This window comes from Heterocephalus glaber, unplaced genomic scaffold, assembly GCF_053883595.1.
Source record: "Heterocephalus glaber isolate CG9 unplaced genomic scaffold, H.glaber_assembly_v1.0 deba00001806, whole genome shotgun sequence".
NCBI classification, from domain to species: domain Eukaryota; kingdom Metazoa; phylum Chordata; class Mammalia; order Rodentia; family Bathyergidae; genus Heterocephalus; species Heterocephalus glaber.
In genome coordinates this window covers 638449-655547 of record NW_028258481.1, presented here as the reverse complement: position 1 = coordinate 655547, position 17099 = coordinate 638449, and the positions used below count along the sequence as shown (strand labels likewise).

The window sequence follows — 17099 nt, the reverse complement described above, 5'->3', positions numbered from 1 at the left end:
GCCTATTTTTATTTCCTTTGGAATGGATAGGTCATTGATTTAATGCCATTTATTTCCATTCCATCTTTCTCCTAATGCATGGTATTATCACCTCCCATAATATAACATGTTTCTATCTATACTTGGGTTTATTTCTCATCTCTCTATTCTGTTCTCTGATTAATTTTTCCTTTAGTACATAACACAATGTACTTTTGTTTATTTTTATCACAATAACCTGGTAAGTTTTAATATCTGGCATAACAAGTGCTCTGGCCTTCCTCAAACATTATGTGACTCCTAAGCTTTTGTTTTGGACAATTTCCACAGTTATTCTTTTTTTAAATTTGTTTTTGCGGTACCAGGGATCGAACTCAGGAACTTATGCTTGCCCTTCCAGGTCAAGACCTTCTTTCCCTAAAAAAAAAAAACTTTAAACTTTTAAAAACTTTAAAGCTTTTTTCAGCAGAGAGGGAGGAAGCCACTGAGCTACATCCCTGGCCCTCACACAGTTATTCTTTTAGTTGTATGTCTTTTAGAATAATTTTGTTGCATTTCTACCAAAACATTGTTGAGATTCCAAATATAATTGGATCACAATTATGTATTAATTTGTAGAAGCTTGCAATTTTATGACATTGTGCATTGCATTTAAGGATATGTTTTTAAAAGCTATTTGGTTCTTTGTTAGGTCCTTATGCTTTTATAGTTTTACTGTTATTTCAATTTGGTTAGTTCTTATTTTTTCCCATTTCAATATCTGAGTCATTATGTGTAGCATCAAAAGAGTTTATAATTTTTGTAGGTTTTTGTTTTATCCAGCTACCTTACTAAAATGTTTTATTTTCTTTCATACTTTTTTGGAGGGGTTTTTCTAGATATCCTGTCATTTTATCTTTAGATAATGGTACATTTTATCTCTCTTTGAGGTTTCTGGTGTTTCCAAATTGTGGAGGGAAACTAATTTTTTAGTATGGGCATGATAAAAATTTGGAGGAAATGCAGTTGTTTACTTTTATATTCCTATGCCAAAACTGGCTGACAAATTCAGTAGCCTTTTTCTATACCTAACTCACTTCAACATACATCATTCACAACAGGTTTTTCATTTATATCTAAAATTTTGATTAAGTTATTATTAAAATTGGTACTTACATTTGACCAAGAGTATTCCTCTCCTTTACCTTCAAAAATTGCAAATTCAATGCCTAATATCAGTAAACCAATTACAGCTATGAGGACACTTAAGATGTTCATTACAGTTGCTAAAATAATCTGTAATAGATATACAAAGAGAAACTGGTCATGGATCACATAAACAGATTTTGATGAAACAATCAGTCTGTCATATTGCCTAGAACATTCAAGTTGGAGTTTTTATTTTTTATTTGCCTTTCTGGAATTGTAGGGGTATACAGAAAGTGAAGAAACAACTATTCAAGAACATTCCATGTTTCCTAAAAATAAAACCTAGCTGGAAAATAATCAGCCTTGAAAACTAGAGATCAAAAATACCAGCCCCAGCCAGCTAACTTAGTTTATATAAGTACTTTCTGATGTTTCCACAGAGACAAAATTGCCCAAATTACCTCACATATATTTCTCAGAATGTGTTCTCATCATTAAGAGTCATACAACTATATTTATAATAGTCATAAATGTGGAATTGACCCAAATGTCCATTGCCTTAGTTACTTTCCTGTTTGCTGAGACAAAATACCTGGCACCCAAGTTAGAGAAGAGATGGTTTATTTGGCTTATAGCTTGCAGAGCTTTCAGTCCATAGTCGGCTGGCTCCAAGGCAGAGGGGCATGGCAGGGGAGAAACAGTCCATGGAGGGCAGAAGGCAGCAAGCAGCAAGCAGCAAGCAACCCATGACAAACAGCAACTCTTCCTGTCCCTTATATCTTATCCAGGATACTGACCCTGGCACTCATGCCCAGGGTGGGGCAGTCTTAATTTCAACATAGAATCATGAATCAATTTCAACATCCCATCCTTGTTCCTAGCAGCACACACCCTAGATCCAGCCACCTCCAAAAAGCCCCACCTATGACTGCATGAGGCTTTGAGGGGACATTTAGATACAAGCTGTGTCATCCATTCACTGATGAATAGGTAAACAAAACATGGAAATAGGCTTTGTGCAACTCTGCAAGTGAGAAGAGTCAGGGGAATAACAGTGAGTCTATAATCCAGAAAGAGGATACAAAGAGCAATTCTGGGAACCAACAAACAAGTAAAAGGAAGACTAAACAGCATGGAGAATTAGAAAAGCAACTCAGAAAAATGTATGAAGCAAGTCACAACTTCAACTCCAGCTCCCCAATAGCTGGACTTGGGGAATCCATCACCAGAAGGATTTGGGAAACCAGGGCATGCAATTGATGCCAGTCGTAGCAGCAGACTGGGAGTCCTAATTGCAGGAGAAATCTACAGTTCTTAACAAGCTTTACATCCAGAGCCTCACAAGTCAGTTGTATCAGGCACACAGACTGCATTTCATACTGGTTGACTTGCTCATGTTCTATTTCTAACTTTTCTGAATCAAGTAAGGTCTGTTTGGAAAGCTTGAAATTAGTATTTGTGTAAACAGGTAAGCACTAGAACCAGTTGCCATTCTGTAAGTGAAATCAACGGAATAGAAACTTCAAATATTTTTTCTCTTTATTATTTTGCTACGTTGTCACCATAAATGGCCCAAGCCTAGGACAGCCCTCTCTGTCTAGGGATTAATTAAATTTGCATTTTACAGAAATCAATGAATGATTCTCCCAATGTACATTAATTTTAATATAGACATGAATATTTTATGAACACAAAGACTATTTCATACTGAAGGAAGAATCACGGAGCACTAGACAAAAAAAAAAAAAGAAAATCATTTCATTATTTTAACAACACACACTTTAATCTTAGCTAGGTCTTACATAATTGAAATAAAAAAGAAATCAAAGTTATTCTCTAAATTATGGTAAAAAAATCATTCTTCTTCAGAATATTGATCCTGAAATTAAAGTGACTCATCAAAAATACAAGGTCAATTTCTTCATTGGAAACACAATGTGATCATTTGTGAGAAAAAAACTTTGACTATATACTGAATAATTTTTGCCCATAAATAACAATATGTATAAACATAATGAAATGAATTCAGTTAATTTTAAATAGTTGCTTAGTAAATGTATAGCACTTTATTTTTCATATCTCAAAGGTAAAGGGCCAGGGATTTAGCTCAGTGGCATAGTGCCTGCCTTGCTAATGCAAGGTCCTAAGTTCGATCCCTGGTACCACAAAAAAAAAAAAAAAAAAAAAAAAAAAAAAAAAAAAAAGGTAAAAAAATCATTACCAAGAAAATATCTACAGTTTTAAAAGAAAGTTTATTGAATCTGAGCATTGAGGTACTGTGGAATGGATGACTGATATGTGAATTTTTCTGAGAATCAGGAAATAAGTGAATCAGCCTTGGGACTAGAAGGATAGATGATTTAAATGGTATGTCGGGCTGGGGATTTAGCTCAGTGGTTCTGCTGCCTGCCTTGCAAGCGCAAGGACCAGAGTTCGATTCCCAGTTCCAAAAAAAAACCCCCCCAAACCCCCAAAACCAAATGCTATGTCTATTTAAATGTCCTGTTGAACTGTGAAGATAACATATTGTTGAGCTTGCCTACACAAGTGAACAACCTATGTGAGGTAACTTATGATTAGTGTACCGTAACTACACTGTTGAGAAATAATAGATTATTACTACTGATAAACAAAGAAATTATTGCTGTAAAGTGGAAGGAGAGAAGGCAGCTGCAAAGTTACCGATATGAAGCGCAAGAATGAATGAAACAATGGATGGCAAGTGATTATTTTGTTGGGAAGCAACAAAATCAAGCATTGCAGCTTACATTTCTCTTTATAACTCTTAGTGCCTAATATAGCTTTCATTGTTTGAAAAGAAAAAAGAAGCTTTACATCCAGTTTGGGGATTTGGTCTGAGAACAACTCCTTCTGCACAGCAAGATAACTTTAGAGAAGAAATTCAGAGCACTGCTGAGAAAACTCTCAGGGCTGTAAGCAAAGGTGTCCTGAGAAGTTCCTGTTGTTAGCACTAAACTGCTCTGGGGATCAGACAAATGGAGTAATCACAGTTTGGGGTCCCCTCAAACGCCCCACTGCATTACTGGTGAGCCATGGCCATACAGGACAGTCGTGGGTGGGAGAGCATCTGATGAGACCGCTGCAGGGGTTTGAGCCGGGGAGCATGTGGACCATGACAGGGTGGGGGAACACAATGGTCAGTAGTTCTGTCCTCTGAGATGAGGAGCAAGATCAGTTGCATGTGGTTTCAGGAGGAAGTCTGAGAGTGCTGAGACCATGATGATCGAGCTGCTCATTTCCATTGCTCATGGACTGCAGGAGTAATCTCAGAGGGTGCACCCCATGGACATCTGCCCCACCCCTGAACTCCTCCAATTTAGAGGCATCGTATGGATCCATCACGGCTTAGACATCTGCCATACCCCTGGGTGCACTGACCAGAGTCCTCCATACTAGATTTATGCCTGTCTGGTGTGGCCCAAATAACACTGAGACTTGGTCAGTGAGAGGGACTTGCTGAGGCCCAGGCATTTGCTATGTCCCTTGGTGTGTGTTTCAAAAGCCTCTGGAACCCTAATGCTAACCCAGGCAGTGTGGTCCAGGTATGTGTGCAGCTTGGTCAGCAAGAAGGGCTTGCTACAGCACTGACATTCTCCACACTCCTGTGTGCATGCTTAGAAAGCCTCCATAGGCAATACTCCCCCAACCTGAGCATCAGGAAATGCAGGGGCAGCCTGCACAGCATTCCATAGGGTCACAGGTGTGCTCTGAGAGGAACCACAACAGGCTTCAGCTGCAACCCACTCGCCCTCCCATGCCTGGTGGATTCAGCATCTGATGACCCAGAAAGAAGTGTCTTCAACTCAAATACTTGGATAGGAGGAATTTGTGACTTAATTTTTTCTCTTTTCCTTTATCTACCTTATATTATTTTTATTTGTCACTATTTTTACTTTTATTTTAAATTATTTAATTAGATTCTCCATCACTCTCTCTTGTTCTATTTCTCCTCTTTATTTTGCTTTTATTAATTTTTTGGTCCAAGGTCTCAAAGATTGGCCTTGAACTCAGTATGTAGCACTGCCTGACCTTCAACTCATGATCTTCTTGTCTCAGACTTTCAAACTCTGGGATTACATTTTATTAGTTTTTAAAGTTTTAGTTTAATTTATAATATTTTTGTTCCTTTCTTTTCTATCATTATCGGTGTTGCAGTTGCTGTTTTTAATTGGTTGTTGCTGTTTTCCCATATCTGCCCTGTTTTATATTGTAGTTGTAACTGTTATTTGGTTTCTTCTTCCTGAGTGTTTCTGGGGATCAAGCCTGGCTCTTGGAGCACATTGGGTGGGCACTTTGCTGCTGACCTACATCCCAGTCCAGTGAGAGAAACTGCACCTTACTACAGTCATGATCAGGTTCCACATCAACCTTGGAAAGTATTTCAACTTAAAGAACAGGAGAGACCAAAGCCTGTAGCTGATGACTCTGGCCCAGATAAGCATGGCTGAGTGGGGTTGAAGTTTTACTTCTGAACATTCACTCCCATAGCAACAGCAGAGAGAAATAATAAACTGTGGTGGGCACTGCCCATAGGAGGGATGTAAGCATAGGTGACTCCTATATTCTTCCAGGCAGCACATTGCTCACAACACTGGGAGAGTAACCACAGACAGCACATTTGTCTGAACTGCCAAAGGGACCCACTCCTGCAAGATCTACAGAGAAAGTGGGCCTTCAGATTCCAAAATGATATGCATTGTATCAAAACCCACCAATCAGAGCCAAAGAAGCCACAGGGAAAATATACTAAGACGTCCAATTGGAATGAAATGCAACACTACACAACAAACCAGTATCCCAGACACATCATCAAGAGAAGACTTCTCCTCAAGGAAAATCTTACATAAGAGCAGACGAGATATCCTGTCCCACAGATGTGCAAATCTCAACAGTGAAATACAAAAACATGTAAAAACAAGGAAACATTGGTCCTCTCCAGATTCATAATTCTTGTAACTGCTTCCAAAGATATTGAAGTGGACAAATAATTTAAAATGATTTAAAAATGTTAAATAAATTCAAAGAGGATACAAATAAACAGATGAATGAATTAAAGAAGATAACGTAGGCTAGGAAAGAGCAATTCAATAAAGAGATAGATATTTTGAAAAAGGGACAGAAATCTTAGAAATGAAAAGCTTATAAGTCAAATAAAAAACTTAGTTGAAAATGTGACCAATAGACAAGACCAAGTGGAAGAAAAAATATCAGGGCTTGAAGAAAAGTTGATGAATTATCACACTTGGACAGTAATAAAGAAGGAAAAAGAAACAACAAAACACACAAGATCTACAGGGCACAATTAAAAACATAAAATGTACAACTGAAATTAGTTACAAGCTAATGGCATAAGAAACCTATTTAGTGAAATAATAGAAAAATTTCTAAATCTTGGGAAAGATTTCTGTCCAGGTGCAGAAGGCATTTAGAACTTCAAATAGATATGACCAGAAAAGAATTTCTCCATGGCATAGTATTGTTAAACTGCTAAAAGCAAAGAGCAAGGAAAGATTATTAAAAGCTACAGGTGAGAAATGTCGAGTTACATATAAAGGCAAACCCATAAGAATAACAGATTTCTCAGCAGAAACTCTAAATATCAAGAGGGCAGGGAATGTATTTTTAAGACACAAGAGAAAATATTGCCAACCTAGATTACTATGTTCAGTAAAGTTATCTTTAAGAATCAAAGTAGAAATAAAAACTTTCCAAGATAAGCATAGACTAAAGGAATTTATGAGCACTAAACCAGTATTACAGATGATACTTAAAGGAATCCTACACCATAAGAGGAAGCAAGATAAAGTCACGAGAGTACAAGAAAGAATACAACTAATTACAACAGTAAATAAGCAAATACAAATTAGGAAAAAATCAAACACTCTTCATTCTACTGAAATTTTTTAAGATAAATAATAGAGAAAGAAATGAACATAAGTTATTCAAAAATAACCAGAAGAAAAACAACTAAATGACAGGAACTACTATACACCTCCGATAATACACCTGAATGTAAATGGTCTTAATTCTACAATGAAAAGCTGAGAAATGGTTGCATGGAGTTAAAAAAAAAGGCCCAACAACTAGCTGTCCTCAAGAAACTCACCTTGCTGCCAAGGCATGCACAGATTGAAAGTCAAAGGATAGGGCCCTGCCCAACATACCTGTGGCGTGGATCTACTTGCTTTTGGTTTTGGTCTGATATTTTCGACTGGGAAAAAAATCTTGGCTGGGCTGGTTTGAGGGGAGACCTGCAACTGCCTACTGCTGCTGTATCCTAGGAATAGGTGAGGGACATGGGCATGGTATATCATACCCAGATAATAAACACAGAGCTGCCCAACATTTTTTATACCGTATGAGCCTAGGGAAAGGGAAGTGTCCACCTCTGGTACTATTTTTGGGGAGGAAGGGCTGTGTGTGGGCTGTATTCTCTAGAATCTGTTTTACTAACTGACATGTTTTGGGACATGTTAGCCAAAGGGATGGAACTCGGGAGCCCGCGCTTGTGAGGCAGGCACCAGAACCACTGAGCTAAATCCCTGGCCCCAGCTGCTTTTGATCAAAAGAGCTCTTGTGCTTCTTTGAATTTGTTTTATCAGAGAAACAAAGGCGGAGCTTCATTTGAAATATGAAACAAAGTCTTTACTTTCTTCCTTCACAAACCCCCAAAAGCACACATGCTTTCCTCAGGAGGCTTTGATAAGCATAGAGTGCTGTCATGTGCCAGGAGCTGTTCTTTATGGTTATTTATGCATTTGATCCTTACAATTCGAGGCAGGTACTATTATTACCCATATATTTTCAGATGCGATTGAAGCACACAGTAAAGTCATTTGCCTACAACCACACAGCCAGTAGTCAGGGAATCAGAGTGTGACACCATCCAGTATGTTTTCTCCAGACCTGTGACCTGACCCATAAGGGCTGGTGGGAGTGGAAAGCCCTAAGCAAGGTAGGGGCCGCCCCTGGGTGATATAATATAAGGACCCCTGAGTCTGCATTCTAATGATAGCCCCTAAATCTGGGTTTTCTCTTTTCAGCAGTTTTTTTCTTATTGCCATTGTTAAATGCTGGCCTTCAAACTTACCCTAACTATGTTTCCTCCTTTCTCACTGCTTTGACTGAGGACAGAGTCTCATTTGGTCATAGACATCGCTTTAGAGAGCTTGAGATGGTTTATTATATAGAAACTTTCTCATCTGTCTCCTTATCGCTCACACTGCAACCTCTTCCAGCACCCACACAGAAAGGATGGTCTGGAATGCATCCTTATGAAAACTAAATGATTCTTTTCCATTCAGTTATCTGGAAAAGTTTTCTCCCCGCCAAAAAAAGTTGGTTCAAAAGTCATCACATCTCCTACTCTGCACCAGTAACATTGTTATCTTTGGAGCTGCTCCAAATGGTCCAACGTACCCTGTGTGATCTTGAAGGAACTTTCTGGATCACAGTGCTGGATCCGGACATGATGAACTGGGGACAGAAACAAATGTTTATGAACACCCAGGGCTAACGATGATCCCGGCAGTAAGATCTTTTCCCTAATGCCAGTGGCATTCCTGGTATCTAAAGAATCACTGCGTTTTCTGAAGAAAGTGCTTGGAACACAAAGAACCCCAGTTTAGTACTGTGGTGATCTCTAGTGGAATCTGTAAGAAACAGGACCACTATTTCTCGGTTGCAGAAATGAACAGATATTTTAGTCTCCGGTCATTGATGAGGCCTTCGATAGGGAGCTTGCAGATTTTCCAATGATTTTATGAGGGATGAGCAGCAGGCACTTCACCTGTTTTGATTGTTATTTGTTGAACCATGACTGGGATTATTAGAAAATAATCCCCAATGGCTGACATGGCAGGTTTCACTTGCAAGAACTCCTATCCTTTTCATAATGCTGTGGAGGACATGTCATCATGGAAGATGGTTTTAGAAAGCATTTGATTGGAAGATGTATGGGTTTCCTTCTACAAGCATCAGGTCCTAAGCACTACTGTCTGTCACCTGCTGGTACTGCTCAAAAGGATCTTTTCTGGTATATCAAGAATTTATTTTTCCTCCAATGGTTTCTCTGATACCTGCCAGCAGCAGTCACAAAAGATGACTGGACTATACTAAGAAAGGGGTCAGGAATCCAGGACTCTCAGTCCTGGGAAATGAGATGCTATCACGGATACAGAAGCACCTTGGCTTGATTTAAAAAAAATCTCTGACATCTTAGTGCCGTGTCATTCTAGAAGAGTTACTTAAATTCTCCAGGCCTTGGGTTCCTCATTTGTAAAATGGGGATAAAAAATTGTTATCACATGAGGTTGTTGCAGCAATTAGGTAAAATGAACTTGAAATGCTTGGAAGCTGCCTGATACAAAAAAGATATAAAGTTGAAAATTTATTATCTGTGGTTAATTTTTGACCTAAACACCTTATCTATGTCTTGGGCTTCATGTCCATTCCAAATGCTTTGTAATGCTGATTCTTTGTATTGTTTCAGTTTGAATATTTGAATGGACAGCCCTTTCTAGAGAGTCCCTGTGTTGTTAAAGGGCTTCCTCTCGAGGACTCTGGCTGTGTGAAGGCCTCTGACAAAACGTGTGTCCTTCGGAGCAGTGACTGCTAGGACCCGTTCTGAGTGAAACGGCTGTTCGTGTGCATCACAGGGGCTTTTCCACGAAGCACAGGGATCAAGCTACCCTCCAATCTCTCTCTTGAAACCCTGTTTTGGGTTGAGGGATGCAGAACGGTGGGTAAGGATTTCTTGAAGCCCTTTCACCTCTATGGAGAATCTGATCTTAGATTAACTTTTTAGTTGAGTTCAGTTGGAAACTTGTTGCAATAGGAATGTTGGTTGTGCTATCAGGGCTGCTTGGCTTGTGCCTAAAAAGCCCCTGACTGATAACTCGCTTCTGGACTGAATGAGCTGTGAAGTAGAGCAGCTTGTGGGGAAGCCAGGACTTGGGGTTCCCTGAATGATGGGATCTGTCCCTGCTCGGTACCTTGGCAATTATACGCATGGAATTACTACAGCACCCTTACTCAAAATGTCCACGTCAGCCATCTCTGTTTAATTTCCCCAAGCTCCTCTCGTGTTCCTCAAGTCTCTTCTTTTCTCTTTCCTTATAAAACCTCTCTAAAAATCGTCTCTCCTACCCGTCATGAATCTCAGCCTTTGGATTTTCACTATGCATAGGAAAAGCTTTATAGATATCCAAAGCTCCACCCTCTATTAATCTTCGAGTGTCTCCTGCAGCATCTCTTGTGCATCTGCATTTCAGCCTTTCAAGGAGCTTACCAAAACATGCAACAAACGTCAAAAAGACATTTCTGATCTGTTTGAAAACTAAAATGAGCAATTTAAGTTAGAGATTGGGACTTTAGTCTATCGCTCTGTTACTTCAGTAATTTACTTTATTCATTAGAAAAAACCCAGAAATAAATAATACCATTGTTTACTCACAAACAGTGCTGATGAAAACGAGTAAGAGACTAAGCCAATGATAGCAGCAGAACTTTCACTGTCTGACTCATCTTCCAGTTGCAAGAAAAAAATCCAAAAACCTCCCAGGGCACAGTGAAACAAGGCAATCATTATTTGCGAAGCCTGCAAGAAGAGAGAGCCAACATTATTACGCAGGACAAATCTATGACAGATCGTTACACCTGAGGCTTCGGAGAGGTCACAAGAATGTCCAGGTTACCCTGGTACTTCTGAAGCAGTGTTGAAAGAATTATGTGCAAGAAAAGAACAGAAGGAGACAGAGAAATGGCAAGCCCCTGTTGTGGTGGGGGGTCCTTCTCATTTATTGGAATATTTGCTTTTGTTTCATAGCAGCCTTCCAGGACTGTGAACATGCCATTTTCTAGTTGGTCCTAGTTAAGTAAAAGACAGCAGCCTATTTGTCTTGGGAGGACACATGACTCAAAGGAGCAGTATGAGCTCTGAGGATCTCTAAGGCTCTTTCTTGACAGCTTATGTTCTGATGCCCATTCTTTCTCAGACACACTTAGGTAGTTTTAAGTGGAATTAAGTGATTTACAGCAGATCAGTTTAACCTTCAGGTCCACGGGGTTACAAGTTCTGGTTCCAGTTCTGGTGTTGCAGTTATGGGAAAGTGCATTCGTCAGGGTTCTCCAGAGAAACAGAATCCAGAGAAACAGAATCCACCAGCCCCTGAGGGTCCAGAATACTGAGGTAGTGATGGAGTCCTTGGAAGGCCATCCTGCCATTCTATCAAACCAGCTGCTTCAGGATGATGAAGGATATAGTGAGACCAGTGAATTCCACAAGCGTGGGATCATTGCTGCAGTTCCTTTGCCAGGAAATGATTGGCTCGGTCTGAAACAATGGTGTGCAGAGTGACATGGCAATGGAATTCCATGGATGGTAGCTCTGGCCATTGGAAGGCAAATGCAGAGTCATTGTAAGTGTGCATTACAGTTCAACAAAACATTGCTCTTTCATGATGGAAATGGTTCAGTGCAGCCAAACTGCCACTGAGAAGCTGGCTGCTCGTCCTGGGGAATGGTGCCATATGAGGGCCCGAGTGTTGGTCTTTGCCACTGGCAGACTTGACACCCAGCAGTGACTGCAATCAGGTCAGCCTTGGTTAGCAGCAGTCCATGTTGCTGAACTCGTGCATAGCCTTAATTCCTCATGGCCACTTTGCTTGTGATTCCATTGGCAATGAACAGAGATGGGCGATAGGCCGCCTGGTAGCCATAGGACAGGTCATCATATCCACTTGATCATTAAAGTCCTTTTGTGCTGAGGTGGCCCTGTGTTGGTCATTGACAAGGAGACACAAATATCTATTCAGGGATTCTGCCCTGGACTTCCTTGATACAAGTTTTCCAGTCAAGGTCCTTCTAAATCCCTGGCTGTCCAGCTAAATATCTGGCCATGTCTCCTTCCAAGCAGAATAAGCTACCAGGGGCATTGCCTGAATTTCTGCCCACCAGAAGAGTTTCCTTCATCTCTCTTATGGCTCTGTGTGCCAGACAACACTCAGTTCACGTGGGCAGCTCAGGTCCGGTGGTAGCTTGGTTAAATATTCAATCTCTGTTAAGTCCCGCAGAATCACTCTCCGTCTGTCCTCCAGAATTACTCAAGGTACTGAAATCTGTGTTACTGAGTGTTCTCTAGAGAAACAGAACCAACAGGACAAATGTATGGCAGACTGGAGGCCCCGGAGAGCCTGCGCTTGACTGGGTGGTTCCATTTTAAGTGCTGGCTCTCTGGAGACCATGGAGAGTCCAAGAGAGTGTTCTTGTTCCCATCTGAAGACTGCCGGAGGCCCAGGAGAGTTGCTGGTGTGGATGAAATTCACAGCCAGTCTGATGGAGAATTCTTTTCACTGAGCAGGACCAGAGAAGCAGACTTTGCTCTTTTGCAGCATTCAGCTGATTCGATGAGGCCCATCCCCTTTATGGAAGGCAAGCTGCTTTTCTCAAGGCTCACTGATTTAAATGCTAATCTTTACCACAACACATTCATGGAAATAACTAGAATAATGTCCTAGCCAATAGCTGCACCCCCATGGCCCAGCCAAAGTGCCATGTAAAATTAACCACTACAGAAACTCAAGAAGATGAGTCTCCCTTGAAGACAACATCAGCCTCAAGGCCACGTGAAGCCAGGCATTTATTGTCGATGTCTGCCTTGATCTGATAGACTAGGATTGGAAATTCGAGATGCATTTGGGTGGTTTGCCCACTTACCATGGTCTGTCCTTTCAGCTCCTTTCTGGGCTGTGAAGCCACTGTGTTCAGTGAAAGACCCACAGGGGCATAGAAGGGACTAATAAAGGCTCTGCGGCCTGCATTCTCTGGGAGGCAGTAGCTGTCACGGGCAGGTCAGTGATGACTACTGATAGGTCTACGCGCCTTCGCAAACACAGTGCCAGTACCTCCTCTAGGGCACATAAGCAGGTGAGCAGCGAGCCCAGGGAGCGGGATCGGGGAGGAAACCAGCAGCCCCCTGCCCTGACTGCACACAGAGCTTCCCTGTCTGCAGGCCCCACGTCGGATAGTGTCGCAGGCTGGTCCCAGGGACCTGAGAGGCTCACAGCCATGATATATCGGGAGTTTTCCTGGTGCTGGCTTTCACGTTGCTGCCTTAGATCTCCATGTAATTCAAGCTTCCATAAATGCTGGTAGAGACCACGAAAGGGTACAGCATTGTAAGCGTGGGGAGGGGTGAGAGGGAGGTCGGGATGCATTAGGGGACTGACTCCCCTGAGTAGAAAGCAGGAGAGCACACCGAGCGCACAGTGCCTCAGGGCCCAGCGCCTCTTTTCATTCTGGGATCTGTATCATTTGTGATCTATAGCTTTGCTTCAGCAAGGTTTACCAACAAAGGCAGAAAATGAACGTCTGAAACATCAGCAACCTCAGAATGCTTTTCTGAAACCCTAGGTGGCTGTGATAATGTTGAAATACCCAGGCATGGATTGCGGATCTGTAATGTGTACCTGATTGTCTTCACCTCAAAGCGCTTTCACCAGCTTTACTCCTGGGAGGAGCTCACTGTGAATGGGCTCAGTGTTTTCTTAGTGAGAAGCAATGTGCTTATTTATTAACTCAGTAGCACTAAGTTCTTACCCCCAGGGCACTGGTTTCCTCCCTGATGAAATATCTTCTTGGCATCGTAACTAAGATATGGCTTATAAGTTATAAAGAAGGAATGAACTCCTTTTCTGCAGAGAAATACAGAAAAAAAAGATACGAGTTAGTTTTGAGAAAGAGACTTACAATGGAAGACTTTAAAAGCTTTTTACTTCAGCCCACTGGTATTTGTCACTGCTAAATAGCTAATCATTTCCTGGAAAGACCCAAGCTCTCATCATGGCCTTTAAATGAGACTGAATAGGGCCGGGGATTTAGCTCAGTGGTTTCGTCTCCTGCTGCGCAAGCGCAAGGACCCAAGTTTGATCCCTGGTACCAAAAAAAAAAAAAAAAAAAAAAAGGAGACTGAATAGATAACTGTTGGGGTTGCTTTTTACTCTCATTATTTTCACCCTTTCTGGTACTATCTGCTCTCTCAAGTCTGTAGGGGTCTCCGTGGTTTGGGCTCCTCTTTGCTGTTTGCTGTCTACAAAACGCCACAGCTGAATGGAACCACCCAATTGTATTGGTGACAGTCCTGTCCCCAGGACCCTGCAGTTGGCATGAAGATAATGATGGGGCCTGTCTCTCGGACGAGAAGCAGTGGCACTGCTATATTCTACCTCTTGGAAGCAGAGTGGAGGGGTGCCCGGGGGAGGAGGTCTGCTGGCTCATTTTCCCCAGCTTCCAAGTGCCTTTTCAGGCCTGTCTAGGAGACACATCTGCGTCTTTAAAATAAATCGGCCCTTCCCCTTATAAAACTAGCATCAGGTGAGAATTTTCATAGTGTTCCAGAACCGAGGCTGCATCTCAAGACTTGTTGCAAAAGGCAGTGCTTTGCATCTTAAATTCATGGAGTTGCAAGAGGTTATAGTTTGTATTTTCTCCAAGGGCTTTTGGTAGTCGGTGGTTCAGAGAAATGGCTGTGGTCAACTGAATGATTGTCCCCAGCTATTCTTTCTCCTTTCCCACTCTAGCTTCACATATTGCCTTGGGACTCAGTGCTCCTGTGCACTTGCTGACATTGGATTTGACACTGTGCCATGCTGAGCGATGGAACAGCACAAGCCAGATCTGAGCCAGTCTACCAAGATGGTGTAAGCTCCTATCAGTGCTCTTGCTGTGAAAGGAACAGTTCCTCAGAGACTGCCGCTGTTTGGTGTGGACCCCAGAATGAGGACACATGGAAAAAGCCCGCAGCTGCACATGGTGTGGAGCAGAACTCCACTAAGTGGGAAAACAAATGTGTGTTCTTGTGATTATGAAGTTTTGTAGTCTTTACATCAGCAACACTGACTAACGCCTTGGCACTAACCAACGTTGAAGGCAACATGGAAGGGAGACATCGGGAAACCCATTGTTGCTGAAGTGATGGGAGGGAAGGACAGCTCTCAGGAAATGGGGGGCCCTTCAAGACTGTGAGAGCACTTGCACTTCCCTGTGGGTGCCTGTGTGTAGCAGAGGTGAGCCTCGCTTTGTGCTGACTGAACAGGGGAAGGCAGAAGTGGAGGAGAACAGAGAGAGAGGTCCCTTCCCCCAGCAGGAGGCACAGACTCCACTATGCAGCTGGGGTCCAGCGGGCTTTGGATTCTCCAGGTGCTGACACCATCAACAGCCTCTCCCAGAACCACCCCAGGGGCAGCCCCTGGAGGTTTTCCATCTCAGGAACCCAGTGTAGTTGCTGCATGCATGCCTGCAAATGGTCCTGGGTTCTTCTGCAGGCTCTGACCCCACTGCTATGAACAGAAAAAGGTAACCCGTGCAGTCTGGCAACTGCATGCCACCAGCCTTGGCCCGACAGCTGAGCTTGTCTGTAAAGCTGGCCCTGACCCCATTCCTACTCTCACCCTTCTGCTCACACCCATGATGTGCCCCACAGCTGCACATGCAGGAGCACCACAAGCTCATCCTCGTAGCTGCCTGTGTGGGTGCAAACAGCCTGGCCCACAGCTGGCCTCTGGAATTGTACACGTGCACGCTGTCCACCTCCTTGCCACGTGTGCATCCACAGTTAGCTCCAGCCTCTGCCTCTGACCCCCGCCCTCTCCACCTTGTGTGTCTGCAGCTGACCTCTGTGACGAACGTTGCTATCTGCAGAGTGTGTATGTGCACAGTCGCCTCAAGACTCCATTTCTTCTAGTACCATAGCCTGGCCTCTGGACCCCAAAGACAGTCACAGCCCCTACTGCCTCATGCAGAGCTCCCATTACTACTGTCACCAGGATCTACACAGGTACCAGTGCTGTGGATCCCAGCTGCCTGGGCCAATGAGACTCAGCACCCTTCTGGATCTAGAGTCACCACCTGCCCTATCTTGGTGTTCCACACCATTAGCTCCAGTGCACAGTATATGAGTATATCTCCCTTCCCCCACCAAGCCCTTGTTGGGAACCAGGCTATGTGAGGAATTATTGGGGACCAGATTATGTGACTTCACCCCACAGTCCTGAGGCCGATGTGACCTGCCTTGGGAAACAGAAAAGCATATGGGAAGATGTGTGCTCTCTGGCTGTGGGGGGAATGCTCACAATCACAGTACTCCCGCGACAAGATAACATCTACTGAGGACAATGAAAAGAATGCTCTTCCTTATTAACTCGGGCAGGCATCCAGGTACAGGGAAGAACCTGTCCCCTTTTGACACACTCCCCTTGTAAAAGTTTAACCTGTGCCTTATTTTTCAAAATATCTTTTCAGCCATTATTGTTCCATGAATGATGCACGACTCCCTCTCCCTGTGCTTCTTGCTGGCCAATTAAAGCAGGTCGACCGTGGAGACTGTCAGGTCTGCCCACCAGAGGCAGGCTCCTCCCAGTCCCCTTGCATCTTGAATATTGTCTCTGTGTCTCTTTATTCCCCTTCGTTCCCCCCATGGGTGCCCCAGGGTCTGAGCAGCTCCCAGCAGTCCCTGAAGGTGGAGGGCTTTCTCACTGAGGCCAGTTCCTACACTCTGGAGAGGTGGCCGTTTTCTCAGATGCACAGACATCTTCATGAAGCTACAAGGAGCATATGCAGCAAGGGCAACGTGGCACCACTAAAGGAAAACAATAACCTTCCCGCATGTGGCCCTAAAGAATGAACCATCTACTAATTGCCTGGCAAAGAATTCAAAACAATGTTCTAAAGGACTCAGCAAATTACCAGACAATAAATAAACTGTTTACAGAAATCAGGAAAAGAATATAAGAATAAAGTGAGATGCTAAACAAAGATTGAAGCATAAAAAGAACTGAATAGAAATTTTGGAGCTGATGACAAGTGAGAAACTTCAAAGAGAGCTTGAACAGCAGAGTGGACCAAGCAGAAGAGTGAATGAGTGAACCTGAAGATAAATCATTTGAAATTATCCAGTCAGTGGAGAATAGGAAAAG

General features: G+C 42.7%; 1 protein-coding gene across 3 annotated transcripts in view; it reads right to left on the bottom strand.

Moving 5' to 3' along the window:
• The window catches only part of LOC101717683 (membrane-spanning 4-domains subfamily A member 12-like), a 30031-nt gene that overhangs the window by 8824 nt on the left and 4108 nt on the right, over positions 1–17099 (bottom strand). For all 3 annotated transcript variants that reach the window (XM_004874263.4, XM_004874262.4, XM_087203808.1), the window contains exons 2-5: positions 13726–13820; positions 10583–10726; positions 8548–8604; positions 1135–1254 (exon numbers count right to left, since the gene is read on the bottom strand). In XM_004874263.4, the coding sequence (XP_004874320.2) occupies positions 1135–1254; positions 8548–8604; positions 10583–10726; positions 13726–13770 (366 nt within the window). In that variant the 5' untranslated portion in view covers positions 13771–13820. The remainder of the gene's footprint in view (positions 1–1134; positions 1255–8547; positions 8605–10582; positions 10727–13725; positions 13821–17099) is intronic.